A 23813-nucleotide genomic window follows, 5' to 3' on the forward strand; every position below is an offset into this window, starting at 1 on the left:
CCTGGGCACACTGCTGGTTCATGTTCAGCCGCTTGTCAATTAGAACCCCCAGGTCCTTTTCTGCCAGGCAGCTCTCCAGCCACACTTCCCCAAGCCTGTAGCACTGCATGGGGTTGTTGTGGCCCAAGTGCAAGACCTGGCACTTGGCCTTGTTGAAGCTCATACTGTTAACATTGGCCCATCGATCCAGTCTATCCAAGTCTCTCTGTAGAGCCTCCCTATCCTTATGCAGATCAACACTCCCGCTTAACTTGGTGTCATCTGCAAACTTACTGATGATACATTATATGTCCTTATCAAGATCATCAATAAACAGAAATGGTCCCAACACTGAGCCCTGAGGAACACCACTTGTGACCGGCTGCCAGCTGGATTTAACACCATTGACCACCACTCTTTGGGACCGCCCATCCAGCCAGTGCTTGATCCAGCAGGTCGTATGTTCATCCAGGCCATGAGCAGCCAGTTTTTCCATGAGAATTCTACGGGGAACAGTGTCAAATGCTTTTCGAAAGTCTAGGTAGACAATATCCACAGCCTTTCCCTTGTCCAATAATCAGGTCATCTTGTCACAGAAGGAGATCAGGTTTGTCAGGCAGGACCTGCCTTTCATAAACCCATGCTGACTAGGCCTGATCCCCTGCTTGTCCATTATATGGCTTGTAATGGCACTCAAGATGATCTGCTCCATGACCTTCCCTGGTACCGAGGTCAGACTGACAGGTCTATAGTTTCCCTGGATCCTCCTTTCTGCCTTTCTTGTAGATGGGTGTTACATTTGCTACCCTCCGGTCCATTGGGACCTCCCCAGTTAGCCTCCATGGTGGAGGTTCCACGCGTTTCATACCATTTCATAATACCATCAGCTTGAGCAAGCTGTACGAGCGTGGCCACAAGGAAATACCAACAATGCTTTTGATTGAGTATTGATGAGAAAGAGCTTCGAAAAGCAAGTGAAGACCTTGACATCACCTTTTATTCTTATTGTGTTCAGTAAAGTTGGACTCTGCTAGTAAGGAAAGCTAAATGTTTTATTCCTCCTTGCTGATTTAACTTGTATGGTTCTGAATTTTGGTGAGGAGATCAGTTTTAAAAAAAAAAAGTTTATTAACTATTACAGTAATCCATTTTCCCCCCATCTTCCCACAGAAAAGACACGATGTTATTGGTGTGGTTTTTTTGAAAGTTTCAGACAACACTGCTAGGAAACAATTCTGTCCTATATATCACTGTTTTTTCCCTTCCTTGAGAAAATTTTTTATGAAAACAGGAAAGTAATAAAGAATTTCTCTGCGTGACTTACTTCTTCCCTTATCCAATGTCAGCTGCTAGCAGAAATACCTAGAGTCAGGTTGAGGTAGTCAACTGAAGTCACTGAACACTAGTCACTAATACAAATGTGACTTCAGGTGAAAAATAACAGGTTTCTTTATCCTTGGGGGGGGGAGGGGGGAAGCAAAAAAGGCAGCAAGAAAACTTCACATATTATAAGAACACCACAGCAGCTAGGCAATCAGAATGTTAAGTGACATGACCATAGCTTTTGAAAAGCATGGATAAACCAGGGACAGTTAAATTTTGACAAAATTAGGACTTATTTTTCAGCATCCTAAAGATACATTGATTCAAGCTGAAAGGATTAATCCTCTCCTTACTCTAGACAGATATTTTGTCACAGCTTTTTGAAGCATATAGATGCAGTTCTTCCAGATCAAAGCAATGCTAAAATAGGTCTCTAATTTCCATTTCTGCCACATCCATGTACTATGCTTTCAGATACATAAGTACAAGTAATGCAAACCTTGAAAGATAAGAGAAAAATGAAATTGCTTTAATGATATTCCATACAGAATCAAATCAAAATTAAAGCTATATTTTAAATCTTAATCTGAATCTACAGTAGAGTTGTAGCTTGGTTTTAAGCATTTTTAATGACTGGGTTAGCTTGTCAGAGTATTTTATGAAGATTTCACTTCTATGTCGTGTATTTGTTCTGATTTCAAGGACAGATTAAGCAGTTCACCCCAGAGAATTTCAGGAGTTGAATTCAGAGTGGAATTTAGGATCTGTTGCTGTAAGACCTATGATTGGGCATTTTTTCATAACAGTATGAAGAGAAGTCACTAATCACCACATCATTCAGGTTTGCATGGTATTTCCTGTCCACTTTTGAATCCCATCTTAGGAAGCTGAATGGAATAGAAAAGAGAAAGAAAACAAAGAGAGACAGACATTCTTTAAATAGACAAAACAGAATCTTAGAGAAAGATCTACTCTGCAGCAAGAAAAAGTATTTTCTAGTAAATCAGCAAAAGCTAATTACCAATCGCTTACCACTTACAACCAATTCTTTAATCTGATTAATCAGAACTACATTGGCAGCCTAATGGGTAAGTTCAACTAACTAGTTACATAGTTTGGGACTTAATTAGCTATAATCTTTGTAACAGTGTAATTAATAGCAACCATTCCAAAGTATCTCTTTTTGGATTATGACTAAGTATTTCTGTTCCAAGAACTGTTTTAGAAAGTTGAGAAATGGTTGAAGAACATTGTTAAAAGCTATTAAAAATAAAAAAGTTTTCTTCAAATAGCTGAAGTTATATTAAAGCACAGAATACAGAAAGGATCAAAAACTCTGGAATATTAAACAATAATAATAATAAAATATCTCTAAAAATATAATTACAGAGTCCAAAAAATATTTAAGGAGCAAATAACTAAAAGAGTCAAAATCAGTGCTAAATCCTGCTTCCAATATAGCAGAAGCAAAAAACTGTGAGTCCACAGGACCAAAATGACAGCCCTGGTATAAAAGCCACTGCAGAGAAATTATATTAATTCATTGCATTAGCATTTATTGTAGAAGAACATAGTAAAATTTCCACCAGAGAGCCTTTTTGGGTAAGGGAGAGAATAATCCTCAAATTAAAAAGCTGCAAAAGAGGTTACATGCTAAGAGGTTGGATGCTAAGTTAACAGGACCAAACAGCATTCAGAAAAAAAAAAGTTTAAAATTAGTTTTGGGATGAAACAGCTGAGACACTAAAAGCAGTGTCTAAGCCCTCATTTAAAACTACCCGAGTGCCTGAAGATAAGAGCAACAAAAATCATGACAGCCTTTAAAGTGTGTCAGGGGATCAGTGTAACTACTGGCTTGCAAGCATATCATCTGTTGCAGGTAAGTAAGGAGAGACTATATAATGAACAGAAGGACTAGAGATACCTGGACAAATATGATGCGTGTGGGGAGCGTCAGCCAGGCTCCGGTAAAAAAAAAATCCTGCATTACAAACCTGTTGGGGGATTTTGTAAGGTTTAACCAGTGTGAGGATATACATAAGCTGGTTGATGAAATCAACCTGGACCTCTGTAAGATTTTTTGAGAAGTCCCTCACCAAGAAGGACTTTCAAAGAAACTGAGCATTCATATGAGATAAGAGGGAATGTCTTGTCAAAGGTCAGTAACTGATTAAAAGATAGGAAATGGTATGAAACAAGTAGTCAACCAACCCAATGGAGAAGTGTAATCCTTCATAGGTTTTGTGCTGTGATCCGTGTGCTATAGTACTAATAAATAAACTGGAACAGGAGAACGTATAGTGAGGTGAGAAAACTTGCAAATGATACTACATTCTTTGAAGCAAGGATGTGAACAGACAGTAAGGAGTTGCAAAAAGACATTACAGGATAGAGCAAAAGGCTAATAAAATAAAAATGCCAAGTAACCAAAAATAGAAAACACGGTCCTAGCTTCACAAAAAATGATGGGCTCCGATCTGACCGTTTCTATTCAGGAACAACTCCAGCACTGCAGCTGCATGAAAACATTAGCTCAGTACTAGGCAGTTTTTAAAAAAGCAAATCAAAATGTGAGTAATTAATTAGAAAAGTAATAGAGAATAATGTACTAGGGCATACTACATAAAGTACACAAACCAATAACATAAAGCCTAAATAAAATATGACATAAGGCTTTTGTTTGTCCACCCATGGATAGTATGTTCTGTTCTGGGCCGTTCATTTCAAAAGCAGTAATTCAGAATTGGAAAAATTTCAGAAACAGACAGCTACAACAATTGTTGTTTTATGATGATGAATAATAATGTTTTATGCCTTATAAACATGTAACAACTTCTACAAAAGGAATGTCTGATTAGGCTAGGACTAACCAAAGAGGGACATGGCAGAAGTTTTCAAAGCTGTTAGGAAATAAAAGCCTTAAGTCACTACATAAAACTACTGGCAACTAAAACGACCTGGAGGAGGTCTTTTTGAATGGCGGACACAAACATGTAGACACACACTTTTGCCAAAGGATGCTACAGATCCAAGAAATTTAAATGGCTCAATGGAAGACAACAAATATTTGAGAGATCCATTGAGGGCTGCCATGCAAACAAGCCAGTTTAGGCCCAGGAAATCACCATTTGGAGGTGGGAAAGGGAGCAACACATGCTTGCCCTGTTAGTATTCACCCTTAAGTATCTTCTCACAGTCACTCTTGAAGACAGAGTATAGTTACATGGATGAATAAAACTGCTGAGTTTTTGTTTGCTTATGTTTTCTGACATGTTACCTTTCTGCAAGTGCAGAAAATGCAAATTCAAGTTCCTCAGGTAACTGCTTAAAACGACAGTTAACTAGCATGAGACAAGTGATGACTTTCCAGATATGCATTTTCATGAGTATTTGCTGTATTTCTATGCAGTTTTACAGGGTTTGTTAATTTTGTGAATAAAAAAGAGCCAAACCCAACAAATTGATCACTTTACAAGCATTTTCAAAGTTTCACAAAGGTATTTCAAGTGACTAATGTTTTTCATGTGAGCATTCTGAATAGCAAGACAAGAAGTTCATTTCCCCAGTGGAATCTCTTCACACAGCTGTATGTACTGGTGCACAGCAGTATATTTTGTAGCAGTGATTTTAAACAGCCATAAACAGACCAGGATGAGATCACTATACTGTCTGGCACATGTAATTGGTTTGCTTCCAAAAAAAAAAATAAAAAAAAATTTACACTTACATGATATGTATGTAAAGATGGGGCAGAGTGCCAAAAAATATTTAACAGAAAAACCTTCATCACTTTTAATGCTGTCCAAGATTTTATGTCATAGCTTTTACTTTCATAGGACAACATTTGTAAGCTCTGGCCTTCCACAGTCAGTTTAACATAACCTTTTCCATCTCAATGGCTTGGAAGAGACAATGCTCTCTCTTACAAAAACAGATGAAAACAGTTGTTTACCTGCCATTGCCTTGTACTTCTGATATAAGCTATATAGCATGACCTTGCTATAAAGAGCAAAGGCGGCTGCAATCATATACATATGTAATCTTAATAAGCACGTGATCCATCTTACTTAGCTTTAACCGTGTAAAGTCTAGCTAACTTTTATGCTTCCTTCAGAGTCCATGCAAAAATACAAATAAGTGTAGGGAGTGATTCCTATCCATTGTAAAGTAAGTGCCTGAAGTGAAATGAATCACACTCTGCAGGTGCCAATTTCTCCATTGGCTAGAGAACAAACAGCCAGCTAAGATTAGGTTCTCAAATTTCAAGTAGCCAAATGCCTTCCTGTTTCACTTACCCAAGTTTCCCATGATGCTTCCATTGCCAACACGTATATCAGGATATTTTTTTTTTTTCTAATTACTCAATTGATCCAAAAGCTCATATTTGGTCATTCTGTTAATAATCTTTTAGTCCTAATGCTATTTAGTGCTTATGCAGCTGTTTCAATATGTTTCTACAGCTCATTGTGTAAACTGTATAATATATTATTATCCAATGTATTACTGTATAATAAAAGTTAGGCTTCCTGATGCTTTCCTCAGCAGCTGAAGACTGGTGCATAGTCTTTGACTGAGCTGAACTACCTCCAGTATAACACACTATTTTGACCCGGTTTGATCCTTGAGAGACAGCAAAAGATTAAGAAATAACCAGCCATTGGACTTTTCTCTTTGCTTTCTTAGAATTCTCTAAAAGCACTCACATGTTAAGAAATGGTGAATCAAGTGATGAGAAAGGGTTTTCTTCTCAGGCTGCTGACACACAGCTGGTGGTGTCTATTCTAGCAGTTATCTAATCTGGGCTATTTCTAAGTGACAAGGGAAACATACTCCCCTCTCAGTTTCACAGCATTTTGGCATCTATACTATATTAACACATTATTTAAATCATACATTGGCCCATTCTTGGGTTTGTTTGGGTTTTTTTATATTTTTATTTTAAAATTGGAACTTTAATATCTTTTTCCATCAGCCTCAAAGTTTGGTTTGAGGCTCTATACAAAGTTTTGGCCACAGTCTTAAGGCTTGATAATAAAATAAATTTTATACCATCATGACTAGTTATTTTCATATAAAATACCAAAAAAGTCCTAGTCAAGCGATGCTTCTGCAGTCCGAGGAGTTTCTTTTAATATTTATTTTAGGTTGCATTACTCCTGCAGAGAGATGATCTGGAGACACCTCTAGACACTTTCTTCCTATACAGATACTACAAAATCTAGATATGATGGAATAGGAAACCTTTATGTAAGCAAGGCAGACTGGGGTGGCTTTTCCTCTCCTCTACACTTTGTTTTAGCTTCAGTTTCGTTATTGTAAGAGGCAAATGCTCTTTTAGATTTAGTTCTGCAGAATGTTCAGCATTTGGAAGAAAAGGAATTTGCAGAGAAGAAACAGAATACAGCCAAACACTTTAAAGTAAACTGCCTCAAATTACAGATGCCACATAGAACTAGCAGGGTGCAGTTTACATTGCTACTTTCTTATATAAATGGTTTACTGATAAATAAGTTGATCTTTCCTTACATCAGTGTAACAGGTTTAAATATATCTAATTGATTCAGGCTCAGGCATGTTATTTACAAGCTGGTTTAAGCATTATGCATGAGATGTTGCTTGGATTTTTGTAAAGACAGCTGGTATGAGATATTTCGACACTTCAAAAAATATTTTATATCCTCTGAAAATGTTATTCGGGAAGAGGAGACGAAAATGTTTGAATCAATACTGTAATAGCACTTTGTTTAGCCAGTTGATCATTGCAATCTACTTGAAATGAAACCTACTTCACCGCAGGAAACATTATGTGTATTCAGGTAATTCCATAGGATCCCATATAATTGTCATGAAGTGTCTTCCAAATGTTGTAACAATTTTCAGTTTGTTTTGCTATCCACAGACATTTCTGCATCTTGTTGATTTTGAGTTAACATCACTTAGCTACAAAAATCTCAGTTGAATTAAGGGGCATTTCTGTGACATTTGCCGTAAATACTAGCAAGAACAGTGAAACGTATAGGAAAAAGTTTGCTCACTTTTAGTCTTTTTCTTTACCTGCAGGCTGCCTTCCTTCAACAAACCAGGTCAGCCTCTAAAACTTTATTTGCATTAGAAAAAAATATCCACTGCTGACAATGCCAGCCAACAACAGATACCATTAGGGTGGTGCTAGACCTAAACCAAGGTCTAGTTAGAACTGCTTTGAAAACTTAAAGGAATTCTAAAGCCAGGTATTTACTCTACAGAACTGACCTCCTCGAGCATGAAAGAGAAACAAGGAATTTGCTATAGCTAAGGTTTGGGAAGTATGGTTTGCTTAAAAGCCAACACTAAATACTTTAACACATATATGCTTCTTTGCAAATTGATATGCCAATAGCTGGTACAGAGACCAAGGGTACAGCCAGCAATCCAAGCCTGAACTCCACTCATCACTCACAAGGGTTGTCTCCTAAATCCCCTTAGAAGAACATTTCTCAAAGCTGGCATTCTACTAGCGTTTCTGCAACATGGTTGGATATCAAATCTTGTCTCCATCTACAACTGAAATAGTTTCAGTCACTTAACATTATCCCACCCACTGAACGGCATTTACCATTCCTATGGGGAAGCAACACTGAATATTTTTTTTGTTGGTTGTTTTTAGTTTCTTAAATGAGCTTCTTGCCTTGAGTCCTGCCAAACTCACATACCACTTGGATTGTAATGTACGCACACACAGCTGGCAGTCAAGATGGTTTCTAGCCACCATTCAGAGCATGACAGTGGTGGTTTCCAAGTGACATACTGTGGTCAAGAAACCCACTGTGCAGTCAGCCAATGTAAAATTCAAATTCTACCCTTTCATTAAAAAAAAAAAAAAAAAAAAAAGAGAGAGAAAAGTGAAAGACCAATAGGCAAATTAAAATTTCTTTCAGAAGGGTGGAAGCAGGAGTGATGATATAATCTGAATATAAAACAATACTGTGTTAAAAAATGAAGTGCACGTTGAAAATGCTTCTCAGGAAGGGGAAGGCTTTGCCTTGACTTCAATCAGTGTGAAAGACTAAAAGTGACTGGGTCAAGAATATACGTCAACCCACTGTTCACCCCTTTCCTTTGTGCTCAAACTGAATCTAGATGTCGCCTTGAAAAGAGAACAAGTTTAAGACTTGGGGAATAAAGAAAATTCAAAGCCACAGTACATATTCCACTCATTAATTCCTAATTACACTGGATGGGCTGAACAGTTAAAGGGCATAGCTGAAACCACCGACAAGCAACTTCACATTTGACTTCAACTATACAGCCAAGGAAGTGGTCTGGCCCTTCAAAAAGCTACAGTCTGAGAAATGGGCATATGCAAAGAAACAATCGTCTCTCTGTTAATGACTTCCACTGAACTTTATTGGACAAGAAGGGGACAAATAACTGAAAATTTTGGTGACTGGCGAGAGAGAAGTATTATAATGTGCTACAAAACAGGCAGTAAGCCCCACAACACAAAGGAACTACTGCCAAATACTAGGTTGTTAGCTTATGCCATTGAATTGTCTCACTAGCCTTTCTCTTGCCTGTTATTGCTGTCACCCTATCACAAAGGTAGATCTTATAACATTTGTATGCCCCCACAGAGGAAACACCAGTGCGAGACTTGGGGACTAGGATTCACTCTTTGTTGACTCTTGGCCGCCTTCTGGCCTGGGCAAGATATTTCAGCAGTACAGCATATTCCATCATTTTGCAACTCACAGATCAGAAAAGCACTTTGAGAGGTATGAATGATGAATACCGCATCAAAGTCACCATTTTTACTTTGACATATTAATACTTCTGAAACAAATCATACGCAAAATATGTGTGATAACTGTCATCAGCTAAATGACCATTACATCACAGAAAAACATATTTCTGTATTAGAAAGTGAGGATATTCGTTAGCAGCCAGCTTGTGATCCTCAAACCTCAAGCTGCTTTTTGCTCTTCTGTGCCATTTCTAAAACCCATGCAGCATATAATTTCTGAAAGCCAGGAAAAGAAAAATACTTAGGTACTAAACCACAAGGACTTTGTACTACAGCTTGTAACTAGCTACGGACGCTCTGGATTTATACAAGTATTCCCATTGCACTGAATAGTAGGACAGTGTTCTGCTTGAAGGACATGGTTGATTCTCATAGGAAGCTGACTTTGAAATATGTTTTCAAAATTTACCAAGGCATCATCACCGTATGGTAGCTAATGCCACCTGACATTTGAAACACAATTAATCTGAGGGAAAGAACAAGAAGCTTTTCCAGGATAAAAGAATAATATATCAATTAATGAAACATTGCTGAAGTTCTGAACTGGACACTAATGCTCACTCTGAGACAACTGTAAATGCTATCCACATATAATGTAAGTCTTTTAGCATTTTAGTCAGACTATATGATAAGGAAGGAAAAAAAAGTCCCACTTCATTATTTCATTATCACAATGATTCATGCAGTTGTTTTTTTTTTAAGTAACTATGAAATAACTTACCATATCCCAAGGATTACAGCAAGCTCTTCTGCACACAAATCAGGTATCTGGTACTGGTCAGCATCTGCTAATTTTATCTCATTAAGCACCGTATCATCATTTAAATCATAATTCTGTTGGAGGAGAAAAAAAAATTCTTTTAGAAAAATTCTTTTAGAAAAATTCTTTTTCTATTTAAAAACAGAAACAGTGGCAGAGAAATTTATGCCTTCAAAACATGAAAAAAACATAGACTTGTTTGAAAAAGGTTAATACAAACATCACAAAATGACACAATGGAAAGTATTTTACCATGATTATTATAGAATAACTAAGCCAGTAGAAGGAGTTATCATCCAAACCACTTGTGCTACAAGCATACCGGTTGTTATGCAGGAGGAACAGCATTCAGAGCAACTTTAGGGTTACCTGAATGTTGATTTTCTACTTAAATAAGGGCTGAAGTGGATTTTCCTTTTCAAACTGCTGCTCATAGTACTATCATCAATTTCCTCCTCTAATTTTTGTGTATATACATATATATATATATGTATATATACTCACACACATACTGACAAGCTGAAACAGATTAATGTTAAATTCTTTCTTAACATGCAGGTTTTCAGGCTAGTGACCACAGACCTCTGGGAATGTATGGATTTCATTTTAAGTATCAGCAAAAATGCAATTAAATAAAGCACGCCTTTTGCCAGTATAGTTAAATTCCTTACACAGGGAAGTGGTGGTGGTTGGTTTTTTTTTTGGTTGTTTTTTGTTTTTTTTTTTTTTTTTTTTTTTTTTTCAAAGGAGTTCTGCAAATTAAAGAAACACAGATTGAAAAAACACCACTGAGCCAGCACCTCCAGATGCTTTGTCCTGATAAAGGCAAGAAAGGGCTTTCTGAAAAGCTTGCTCCTGGACAAGTACTTGTGACTTTCCATCAAATTTCCTTTAGAACAAATTATTTAAGGAATATTCAGTTTAACTTTTACAAACAAGTACGCTACCTGAAGTTCACTGTCTGTCATTTAACTTAAAGACGACAGTAATATAATTTGTGGCTGAAAAGTATAAATTACTATGTTCATAGAATTTGTGTTTGTTTGGAAAGAACCAAAGATTCTTTTGGCTGCAAGCAAGGAGGAGGTAGCTGTAATACTATTGCTCCTTCCCTTGAAAAAAAACCAAAACAAACAAATCCAAAACTGAAAAAAACCAGTCCTTAAACCAATTACTGTACTACTGGTTTTTAGTTACCAGTAGTATTTAAAATCTATTAAAAACACACAATGGATTTATATCAACAGTTTTTTGAATTTTCTATTTATTTCCCTTTAGTGTTCTTGTTGCAGCTGTTTCCAAACAATATCTTCCATTGACACGGTCAAAATGAGTGTCCACAGAAGAATAAAAAGCGAAGAGGAATGCTTCCAAGTGGGTTATCTGCATTCATCACCTGTATTTTATCACCATATAAATGAAACAAAACTGTGATTTGGCAGAGAATGTGGAAAAAAAAAGAGTTTATTTTATTTTAAGGGGATAATGAAGATATTCCCACTCTTAAAAGGCGTATTTAATGCCATCATTTTATTGTCTTACTACGTTAGCATATATAAGAATTATCTACCACTTCTAGATGAAAATTATTTTAGAACAGAGCACTATGCTAGTATAATGATACCACTTCATTTGATGTAACATAAATTACAATTTTATTTATATGGCAGTTAAAAATTTCCAGATTCTGGTTTACATAATCTTTAAAATCTAGCCTGTATAAACAGTAATAATTGCTTTAACTTCACTATAAATATTGATCAACCGAACTGTACTCCAACTGTATGCTAGTTTTAAACATGACTTCCATTCCTAGATTTAAAACGAAATTCCTCATTCCCCCAAAACATAAAAGCACTTCTGAATTTTTTAAAACTAATCAAACTATTTTAACGTAGCACTTCATATCAAGAGTCCTTATGCATCACCTCAAGCCTGAGGTTTTCCTTTCACACAAACTGATCTGTGAGCAAAGCTTTGAAATTATAATCTCAAATACTTGTTTTGAAATGCAAATAGTTTTTCTTCTAGTGACATTTGAGATAAAATAATTGCTTAGCACCAGAGGGAAGCAGGAAATGCTTGACCAGAAATCAGCCCAGCTACCAGTCTAACAATCAGTAACATTGCTATATTGGTTGTATTTTTAATGAAAATAAATTACTGACCTCTTAATTGAAAAATAACTTGTTCAGTCATCTTACTGAACAATAATAGAGGGAGAACTTTAAGCCCATACAAGTAAGCACTCTAAAACGGGAGATGAAAATCAGGTGTGACCAGTCTCAGCTTGTCCTTTATCCATATTGGCAGAGTTTATAATTCTATTAGGAAATTTTCCACTCATCCAGGACAATTCCTATCTTTAGACATATAGAGTATTTTCCTTTATCTGCAAATGGCAGATGTAAAATAAGAACACTGGAAAGGGGAAGAAAATTTCCCTATAATAATTTTGCAGCATGATCACAGGCCTTTTAGCTTTCCATATGCATATGTTAATTCTGTGGACGTTCTCAGCACCTCTCAAGACTTAGCTTCTCTACATTTGCCATGAATAGTCTTTTAGAAGTATAGAAGATACATCAAGCATCTGCCCTAAACTTAGACAGAGATGCAATGATGTTGTTGGGAGTTTTTGGCAGATGGAGAACAGCATTGATTCCAATTTTAGCTAAAAGAACTTCAAGATACACTCAAGGCCGACAAATTTGAGACCAGACCTGGCAAATGAAACACTAGGACTCATTGCTAAAGCTAACACTGACAATTTACAGGAATAAGTATAACAATAAATTAAATCATAAATTATCTTTTGATACTACATTATCAATAAACGCATGATAGAAAAAGGTGAAAAAATCCAAACCCTTTAATTGGTAATTCAACACACACATGAAATGCAAAGTCTACTTACTCAAGCCTGGTCTAATACCTGTGACAGGACACTCACACACGATGTTAATAAAATGTCTAAACTTGAAATACCTCAGCTTTTCTTCAAAGGAGCACATGGTTCTACTAATATTATTTTCTAGAATTTCTGACACACACAAAATGCAGAAATAAAAGGTTCTTAATTTTTATTTGTTTTCCCAGAAGTAAACTGTGGGAACAGAGAGCCTAACTTTCCTTAATAGGCAGACCGAGTAACTTAGGACAGAATTACATGATACAGTCGCTCAGACTTGCACAAAATTCAACTCTCTCCCTGCAGCCAAAACCTCTCAAGTCCTTTCTAGCGTCACATTTTTACTTTTCAGAAAGAGCACATATGCTCACTTTGTCTAGCATTATTTTCAAAATATAGTCAGTGAAAATTTAATAGGGAAGTGTAGATAACATAAGCATGACTAATTTTTAAAGGTTTCCAATATCCCAATTTTCTTTCTCAAACTCTCCGCTAAACTTACTTCAGCAGCTTTGGGTCTGTTCACTAAAAGGACATATGAATATAGTATTTTATTAGCAACGATAATATATTTTATTCCACGTTATACCTACAACCTAAAACAGTGTTGCCATTTTTATTGAAAAGATGTCATTGTTTTATTCCAAACTAAAGTCCTTATCAGATATAGACTACAAAGGCAAATTCTTCAGAAAGCTGTGAATAACTGGAAAAAACAGTCATACAATATCCCAGTTAGGGACTCTCTGAGAACGATGCATCCTATCATTTAGTTCTAAGCAAGCTGCACTTGAAGTCTATAACTAAGTCTGATGCTCACCAGGTGGCCTCCCCCAAGCTCTCACCATCCTTAAATGGGTTGCTATACACAGTTCTATCATAAGCACAAGTTGTGACATATGTACAGTCAATCTCTTTTCATCAAATCACATACAACACTAAAGACATACTAATGGACAAAAAAAAAAAAGCTAGGATAGTTTCCTAAGATATTCGTGCATTCAATTTAGAAATAGAGAAGTATTGTCAATTTTTTTGCTTTAGATCCCCACTTGACCAGAAAGTCTATCAAGGCATAACCTTTTGTTATAAAGGCTTTCCAACCTGAAGAATAAATCTTGGACCATAAAGCCTCAATTTATCTCTGGTATCTTAGGAAGTTCAAATAACTTTAAAACCTGACCAGAACTTCTCCTCACGAAGGAAAAATGCCATCCCAAACCAATTCAGTGGTTGTTAAGCAATTTATTATTGAAGTCATCACGCACACCCTTAAGATCAGTAGGGCCAAGTCACATAATTCATGCAAGTAGGACTACCTAGACTAATTTCTTGTCTTCACACTGTTACTAAACAGGTCGTGGAAATCTGCACATTTCTGCGATGCCTTGCAGGCTACTTTGAAAATCTGTCTCTCACCTGTTTTCCTAACTCTTATCGTTCTTAGTCACTAGAAATTAATACATAAAGTGTAGAAGATCATATTTGCAAACATGCTTTTAGTTGAGTAGCCACATCTGTCTCGTAGACAGTCATATTTTGTTTTACCCCATGTCCTTTAATATTAGGCAAAGGACTGCCTACCTCTTTTCCAAAAGCTTTCAGAAATCATAAGTAAGTTTCTCCTTGGCACTATACACTTTTCCCTTGCAGACACTCAAAACAGCTCCAGAAGATTTTCATTTTAAGAATTTAAAGCAATTCTTCTCAAATACATACCATGGTTAAGTTTTCTAGAGGTGTTGGAGCCGGACTTAGTTCACTGTGAGGAAGGAGGAATTCATCTGTTCTTTGGACATCCAAAATAAGCTGTGCAACATATTTTTCCTGAAATCGTGTTCTCTTCCCCAAAGCACCTACAGAAAATTAATATAAGTTTATATTAATGAACACTAAAAACCAGTAATCCCATCATATACTAGAAAGTTGATCACAAAAAAGGCAAGAGAGAAATACATCAAGAATTAACCTATGAAATTTAGCAGTGGATTAACTCTGATCACTTTGCAGTGAACTACATGCGCTCTCGCTGCTAGCTATGACGTGCAAAGAAAAACATATTACAAATATACAAACACAGCTAGATGATAGGTCTTGCAAAGCCACTTTTAGATAAATTCCCCATAACCCACCATAATGTTTCTTGAAAAATCACAGGCATCAAGTTTCATCAACTCCCTACTACTTATTCCCTAGCAATAAACCACAAACAATTGTTCGATTTGCCTGCTAAAAGTTAATGACAACATGAAGACATTTAGGCAAATCCTGTAATATCTCAGAAGGCCATCACTGTAAATATTTCAAATACTCATTTGAAGACTTAGGCCTATGAAGAAGGATCACAGACATGATGTTACCATAATACAGCATATAAGATACTGTAAAAGTAGCATGGGAGAGAGAGTGAAACAGCAAACCAATGAAGGCTCTCTACTTCATTAATCAATATTCAGAATGCACAATGTGAAATTCCTCTCGGTGTTGTTTCTTCAGTTCTTTACTGGACCCTCAGACAACTCTTCCTACAATTTAGGGTGGCAATTAACAAGAAAACCATGTCTGTTCTTCCTCTGTTAGCAATCTGTTTGCGAGCTGCAATCAGAGAAATCACAGAACAACTTCAGGACAGTAACTTAAAATAACAGAATCCTAACCAGGACCAAAATGGAGCTAAAAATTACTCCATAAAATCTGTAGGTTTGCTTGCTTATTGTTACTGTGATACAATGCTCAGATAACATGAACTGTGAAAGTCAAATAACAGAAACGGAGGACTGAATGTTGATCCACTGTTGCTTTTGCAGTACCAAATAAGATCAAATGAAGTTCTCAATTACATTATCATTTTGAAAATTTTGCAGGACATAAAATCTTTGAGGTAAAGATGACTGGCTGCTCATGTGACAAAGGCCTGAGGATGAAGCCACTGTCACTAAGAATCACCTGGCACAGGCACTGAAATAGCAGTCACCCCCTTTTATTCCTGGAAGTGCAAAGAGAGCAGTAGGGAAGCCAGAAATTAAACTGATTTCTCCTTTTCTGCCACTTTCCCCTTTTAATGGGAAAGCCCTGTGTTAAGAGTTTATGAAGAAATGAAAAACGTTTAAAAACATCACCTTAAAATCACAAGGCCCACTGCAGAGAAGAGAGACACACAGAGAGAAATACTGGGTAATGATTCATACTAATTTTATGTGGTAGCACTCAATTTTCAAATTTATTAATGCTTGAAAATCATTGTGCTGCAATTCACTTCCTATTATGTCTTACTGCTTAAACAGCTGAGTAAAACGCTTGCAAAGTTATGCTGGTTACCAATAAATTTACTTGCTACCACCCAGAAACTGTGATTTGTTTAGGCTCTGAGATGCACACCCACCCCCCCACCCCACTTTTTTTAAACAAAGAATTCCTTGCTATTACAGGGACAAAACTTTATCATTTTTATTTGGAAAATATATTTCACATGTGTTTAAGCTGGGGGAAAAATTCACTTGCTTTATACCACCATATATCCTCACAAAAGAGAGGGAGTCCACACAGACAGGTTACTTTCTGTGCCATATTAAAAGTTCCCAGGGATGGATTACTGGGCATGAAAAGAATAAGCAGACAATATGCAGATCTCAGAGTTCAGCATTATTAATCCTCCAGATCCGCTGATGTTAGATTTATTTTGGATTACCACCCTTCATTTTAGTATATTTATATGCACAAAGAACCACAGTCTTCTCCTTTACTGGAAATTGTTTTGTAGAGTTATTGATGGTTGTGACTCATTGTGAGGGACATAAGGATGCTTTTTAATAAATGAGGAATATAGCACAGACCTGGATTAATGGGACTTAAAAAAAGTACACAAGCCAAAACAAATATGATTTATTCACACATTTCTAAAATAACTTTGGAAAGTATTGGTTCTAAATTCTCTCTTTAAGAACAGCATACATTTCCATGACATAATAGAATGTTCAACTAGTAAGGATTACAAACATTAAAGAGTAAAAGCCTCTCAAAATCCTTTCCTAAAAAGGAAATTCCTTCCAAAAGCCTTAAAAACGTCTTTGCTAGAGGTTGAATTTTTACATTAAAGCAAAGTCTTTTTTGATGATGTAACATTCCTTTCATTTAACCCAAACATGCATGTCAAATGAATTTATCTAGAATGCCAACAACTCCCACATGATCAGTTCAGTTCATTTGCCTCCAGGTTAGACATCCTTCATAATATTTCTAATAGATTTATGGAAATAAGCCACAGAACTTTTAGGAGTTTCACAACATTTTTCCAAGAGACTGTATCACCACAGTCTCTCTCTGGAACTAGCATAACCTCTTGGTAAAGTAATCAAAAATACAAATAATTCCACTGCATCCAAACTTTTCCCCCCCCCCCCTACAAACAGGGGTTTTTCCTATGTTAGATTTAAGCAAATCATTCATCCAAAATATGAAGAAGTCCTTTAAAGGGAAAAAAATCCAACATGTAGCTGCAACTTGAGGAATATCAGTGAATAGCCACTTGCCACTTTGATTTTACTTGTTCTTAGTTAATTAAATTTTTATAGCTTGAGTATCACCACAGGCACTGATGTTTTTAGTAAAATACAAGAAAAAAAAATGAAGTTGATTTTAAACAAAACTACCTTGTAATATCAAGTTTGCAGTACATGCCACACATGGAACACAGCACACATACAGTATATGTTTCGTATAGGAAAAGAGGCTAGGATCAACTGAAGTGGATGTAATGCCTTCAAATAAATACATAGAAATTACTCCCATGTTTTAAGCAGATACCACTGAACATAATCAATTCATAGTTATGCAAAAACATTATGCCACAAGATTTTCACTACAGATTTTTCAAAGTAAATCTTTAAAGCCTTTGAAGGAATGAGCATGGACTTCCACAAAAGTTATTTGCTTTTGTGGTTTGGGGTTTTTTTGGTGTGTGGTTTTTTGGGGTTTTTTGTTTGTTTGTTTTTTGGGTTTTGGTATTTTTTTTTAAATTAAAATATTGTTATGGTTTGACAAACCCACAACAATTTATTGTCATTTAGAGAATCATTCTCTCACCCAAAGACCCCTCCCCACCCAGAAAGGGGAATCGGAAAAACAAGGAAAGCCGAGGGTTGAAATATAAACAGATTTAATAGAATAAGACTAAATAATTAACATTAATAACACTAAAGAACCAATATTGATCCCGATACCAATATAAAATACATAAGGATTATACTCAGCCAATTCTACCAGTAGGAAGCTGTGCACTCCCAGCAGTGGACAGCAAGTGTCGGACACTGCCAGCACTACGGCTTCAGGAGGAAGGGAAGGGCTCAGGGGTCTGGCACTGGGGCAAGAAGTTCTCAGGATCACAGCCATAATAGAAGATAAGAACTCCTCAGCAAGCTTTCTAATTTATATTGAATGAATTATTTCACGGTATGAAATAATCCCATTGGCCAGCTTGGGTCAAGTGCCTGGGTCTCATTCCTCCTCATCCCTGCACCTGGTTAGCTCAAAAACACTGAGACCTTGAAACCTGCATACCATGGCTAGCTAGAAAGTAAATATTTTCACAATTCAGACACTAGAGTCTTCTAAAAGAACAGATTTCCCAAGCATTAGAAGAGACTTTACTGCAAAGTAAAATTACTGAAAGAGAACAACCCTGTGTCGCTCAAACCAGGACAATTATTAAACTGACTCAGTATATAAGCAGCTGCAATGTAAATACAAAGAAACAGCTAGCCTTGTGATATACAGTGGTGTAATAGGCAAGGAGTCTGGAAGTTTCAGTTCCTTACTGCTTTCCAGTAATAAGTCTATAGAAAAAAAAAACGTAAACATTTTTGCATTCTACTCAGACACAACCCGAAGTTCTCACACAGAACAGGTGTGCATTTTATGGCATTCTGATTACCTAGCAGGACGAGATAGACCAAACAGTCCCATATCTATACATGTAACTTTAAATGAAGTTGCAAGTGCAGCAATGTAATCTGCCTGACTCCAAATAATAAGTTCTGAAAGCATAATTTATAAAGTCTCCATAGTGATTGAATCCTTGATATCTCCGTTCATGAGAAATTTGACTTTTCTACTTATTTCCTGTGATAAAACAGTCCTACAACAATTTAAATGCTATTTACATGGAGTAGGTCTAGGCTAGTGGCATAAAACGTGAAAGACTGCATCAAATCATCATGCAGACTTCTCGGATAGTGTCTCCAAACAAACAAAAAATTATTCACCAGTTAGTTTCAGGAATCCCATAACAGACAACTAGACCTAGAATTTGATACGAAAAATGAGAAGGAAGGATCGTAATACCACAGCTGCTCAGACCCCCACATTAGGGATGATATTGTAACTAGATGGCATATTTCTCTTCCCTTTTCCAAGCAATCCTCATTCTTAGAAGACAAGTAAGTTCTACCTGCTAAAAGTCAAGATTTTTCAAAATATAGTTCTTTCTTAATTGGATATGTAAAAAAACCCCAACAAGCCACAGGTTAGTTTAATCCAACCAACCACCCTCATAAACTGTACAAGCAAAACTTACCTGTAAGATTAATCCGCAGTTTCGTTATGTCTTTAGCTGTACTGAAACATTGTTTAGCTTTTTTATACTCATAGTAATACAAAAATGTGTAGGCACACTCAAGATGGAACTGAACTGCTAAGTGCCAGCTTTCACCACCTGTGAACAATGTTTCTGCTTCTGTCACTGCAAATTAAGAAAAAGGACAGCTATCAGGATGCAGTCCAGGAGAATGATATTTTACAAATACATTTAAAATACCCGGAGAGAAAGTCTGTTATGCTTAGAACAAACCTGTTGCTCTTTACACCTCCACACACTTAAAAATCTACAGTCAGCCTATAAAAGATATGCACTATCTAAAGCATTTTTCAAGCTTTATATCTAAGGATTACTATTAGAACAAACAAAAGTTTAATCTTCACTTATATTTTACAGCAAAGCTGAACTGGGATATATTATTTTCCAGAAAATAAACAACTCTAATTGTCTTGGACCTGCTACAGAACATAGGAACTGGGAACACTGAATATTGAGGTAATACGGCTTCCCCCCCTTAAGTTGCAGGCTTCAAAGGAGAAAGTTTCACCAGCAGATTGAGCATTGAATGGGGACTTAGGACTCTTTAGGGGCTTTTTGGTTGGTTGAGTTTTGTTTGTGTGGGGGGTTGGGGTTTTTTTTGGGGTTTTTTTGTTTGTTGGTTTGTTTGTTTTTAATAATTACTGATTTGCTGAGTGATAACAATCACGTTCTCTATCTGAACAGGAGAAAATACCTTTGCAAATAAATCTGAAATCTTTAAGAAAGAAGACTCGATATTTTTCCACCCAGCACAGAAGCATTTGTATTTCTTATATAGTTGAATTCTATCAAAAAACAGTAAATGACAAAAGAATATTCTTGCATAGTAAAATACAGATCACTAAGTTGAAAACAATTCATGTGAATTAGTCTTAAATGGAAGTAGTTTTTTGCTTGGGTCTTTATTTCTTTATTTTGCCAGAAAATATTTACATAGAGTTCTTTAAAAGCTCACAGCGTCACAGTACCTAAAAATACTGGTATACACAAGATTAACATAGATGCTGTGTTACTTCATGGATGCATAATTTTTCAAACATGGTTTATTAAGATTAGTAAAATGTCTTACTATATGAAAAACTAATAGTATCAAGGATTTTTTTAAACGTTTTTCTCTGACTTTTGAATTTAGAGACTGGCAGTCAGCTCTAGCTGGAACAGATTTTATTGTTTGAAACTCAGACTTTTTTTTTTTTTTGAGTACTTGTTAACCCTCAAAATCTTTCTGTTAATATAGAAAGGTGTTAAGTCTGAACACATTTTTACACAGCTTTTTTAATTCAGCAAATAAGAATTTGCATGGATAAATCCTGCCTAGTAACTTAACTTTTTTCAAAGTCTGAATTTAGATATTTTGTTTAATGAAAGGAAAATGGTAATTTAAAAATATTACTCCAATGCTTTTCAACTAAAATGGATAGAGAATGCAACAGGTTACAACTTAATCCTTAAAAAAAAAAAAACCACCCTCAAGAGAATACAACTATTTAAAAACAAAGTCTGTGCGATGTAAACCCTGCTTTTAACACAAAGCCTATTTCAAACACATTACGTCAAAATTGAGAAAATAAGCTGAATGTTAACCTCACGTTTAAGTAACGTATACCCTTCATTAAGAGACGATCTGAGGTTTAAATCCTTTTCTCCATATTTATCATTAAACACGTTCTTGTCTTAAAAAAAGAGAATAATGCTCACAGTACCATAAAACATCAGCCTTTCTAATGAAAGCACTGTTTTTCACAAAAAGAGTGCAAAAAAAATTCAGTAAATTATTTTGGGCATCTGCCATCTTTACCTGCTTTTCACACTCTAAATATACAATGCCACTCTGATGGTTTCCCAAAGGACATGAGGAAAAAATAAAATGGGGTTTTCTGTAAGTTATTATTAAAAGCACTCAAAAATGCACAGAGGGTTTTAGACAAATGAAAACAAAGATTTGCATTGACTCTTCAGCATAGTTGGAGCCACTAAATCCTGAAGGGCTGTTGTCAGTGCAACAAAGCCCACAAGATACTGAATGTGCATGTACATGTGTGGGAACTGCACAAAAATGCACGTTTCCAATTGAATGATTTTGATTCAATTTCAAATAAAAAAAACAATCGGGTTTTAGTCTATAATCATACATCACTTCTTGATTTTCCATAGCAGACAAATTTCAATGATCTGAATGTAAAATTACTTGTGCTATACTGCTGTAACAAACTGAAGTGACACACTGAGAATTGGCCTTACCACTCTCTACCTAAATATCATTTACTTACAGTGCTAATCCCCAAACTTGATAAATTTAAACATTTGAGAGTTCAAGGACCTCTGTGCAAAGCTTCACATCATTACAAGTACTGATGAAGCTGCACAGAAGCACTGATGTCCCAAACTTAAGACATCCTTCCAGCATCCCATACCATGGTTGTCACAGGGCCAAATGGATGGGAAACTGCGCCCAGCCCTGTTGGTTTTGCACAACAGCTGCTTCAGAACAGCACGGAATCACTGCAGCTGTCTTCTATTCAGGTAACGGTGTTGACCTTATACTTGAAAATCATGTATTTTAAATAGAAAAGATAAATTCTCCTGAATTTGAAGGTGTTTTTCTCTAGCAATTAAGACAAAGTTTCTGGTCAAGTCGATACAGAACAAGCAAGCATGTTTGTCAAGCTTTAATCAAAGGCTATTTAAAAGGTTTATTAAGTATTTATTTTATGGAATACGAAGGTACTTGTTTGAAATACCAGATGGCTTTAATTAGAAAGCAAATAAACTGTTAGAGGCAGCACGCAGCAAAAACTGCCTGGAAAAACTCACTAAAGATTCAAGCGCACTTTACATCATCTTCTCTGAAAACCATATCCAGGACCAAAACAGGTCACTGAAAACAGACATCTTAGTACTTAGTATCCATGCATATGCAGCACCATCCTCTACATAGATCAAGGCTGCAGAAACTACCGTATCTCCACCCAGTATCATCTAATTAATTTTATGATTACTTCTCTTTCAGTTTTGTTCCAAGTTCTTAGGTATTTCCAAGGAGAAAATGTAACAGCCACATAGATGTGCTAGAGATTTTATCTACTTAACAGAACCCAAAAGTGCTTTCACGTGCTGTGCGTTCTCCAAAGTTAACATGAAAAAACGATTCAGTCAAAGTTAACAGATAAGTTAACAGTTCTAAGCACGGGGGAAGAAAAACCTTGTCTACGATCACATATTCTCATTTTCATCTCAGATGTCAGAAAACAGCATGTGCCATACAAGTCTATGTCAATTTCAGTGAATTCCATTCCCTCTCTACTCTTTGTAGTTACACAAGCATCTGCTAAGCATTGTGTTGTGAGAGTTGCGCCTACAAATTCCCACCCCCCATGGTATCTTACAACTGATGTTGTAGGCCAATAAACCAAGTAATTAGAAACATACCTTGTTTTATACAGGTCTGGGCAAGAGTAAATAGCTCAGGTGATCTCTCCTCTAACAACTGCTGATGAATATTCACGCATCTCAGAGTCCACCAGGATAATGTCTGAAAGAAAATACGGATACTTCAAATTAATAACAAGCATAGATCATTTTTTTAAAAAAGAAAAAAGAAAAATGGCTTTAAAATACAGGTTTTGCAACCTATTTGTTTCTAAATTCTAAAAGATATAAACCCATTCAAAACAGCCGTTTTGTATAAAAAGTGAGCACTAACCTAGCATAAAGATGAACATATTCAAGCAGCTCTACAGTGTTCTAAGAGTTTGATGGGATTTTCCTTTGTGAATTTATCTAGCTGCTCCTTGAACCCTGCAAATCTTTAGGACCACAGTCTCTCTAAGAAACTCTGTGAAGAGAAGATAGAAGAAATACTTGTGTGTGCTTATTCTGGAACAGCCACTTGCTCCTTTGATTTCATACCTCTTAATTCTTGTAACAGAAAAAGACCAAAACAAAGTGCTGTTTCCTACTTATCTTTCTTTGTGTCATATTTATGATTTTAATAGACAGCCATGATCTTGCCCTTCAGTAATCTTTTCAGCCTCAGGAGTCCTAGACTTTTTAGTTACTTTTTGTATGGAAGCCATTCACTATTTCTGGTCATCCAGTGTTGCCCCTCTATGCGTTTTTTCTGTTCTGTTTAACCTTTTTTTATTTCTTCAGGTGTGGGTAGAAAGGAGATTGAGAGAGGTGGAAGAGGACCAGAACTGCTCATGAGAACACGTTACAATCACAATTCAAGTATTAATGTTTGTATGTGGAATTTCAGAAGGGCAAATATCTAAGTAATTGTTCTATAGTAGAGCTGAATCACAGCTCAGGAAATACCTGATTTTAGGAAGCTGTGTACACAAACCCCAAGTTCCCCAGCATATCTGAGGAATGCATGGAAATGCATGGAAAAGCTAACTGATAATATTCTATTCTCAAAATTATA

At 36.1% G+C, this 23813-nt stretch overlaps 1 protein-coding gene across 1 annotated transcript in view; it reads right to left on the reverse strand.

Moving 5' to 3' along the window:
• TTC27 (tetratricopeptide repeat domain 27) overlaps nucleotides 1-23813 on the reverse strand; it is a 132017-nt gene that overhangs the window by 90907 nt on the left and 17297 nt on the right. Inside the window, exons 5-8 of the mRNA XM_063328806.1 lie at nucleotides 22817-22919; nucleotides 19328-19492; nucleotides 14476-14612; nucleotides 9807-9919 (exon numbers count right to left, since the gene is read on the reverse strand). Coding sequence (XP_063184876.1) covers nucleotides 9807-9919; nucleotides 14476-14612; nucleotides 19328-19492; nucleotides 22817-22919 — 518 coding nt within the window. The remainder of the gene's footprint in view (nucleotides 1-9806; nucleotides 9920-14475; nucleotides 14613-19327; nucleotides 19493-22816; nucleotides 22920-23813) is intronic.

The sequence above is a fragment of the Chroicocephalus ridibundus genome, chromosome 3 (genome assembly GCF_963924245.1).
Source record: "Chroicocephalus ridibundus chromosome 3, bChrRid1.1, whole genome shotgun sequence".
Taxonomy (NCBI): domain Eukaryota; kingdom Metazoa; phylum Chordata; class Aves; order Charadriiformes; family Laridae; genus Chroicocephalus; species Chroicocephalus ridibundus.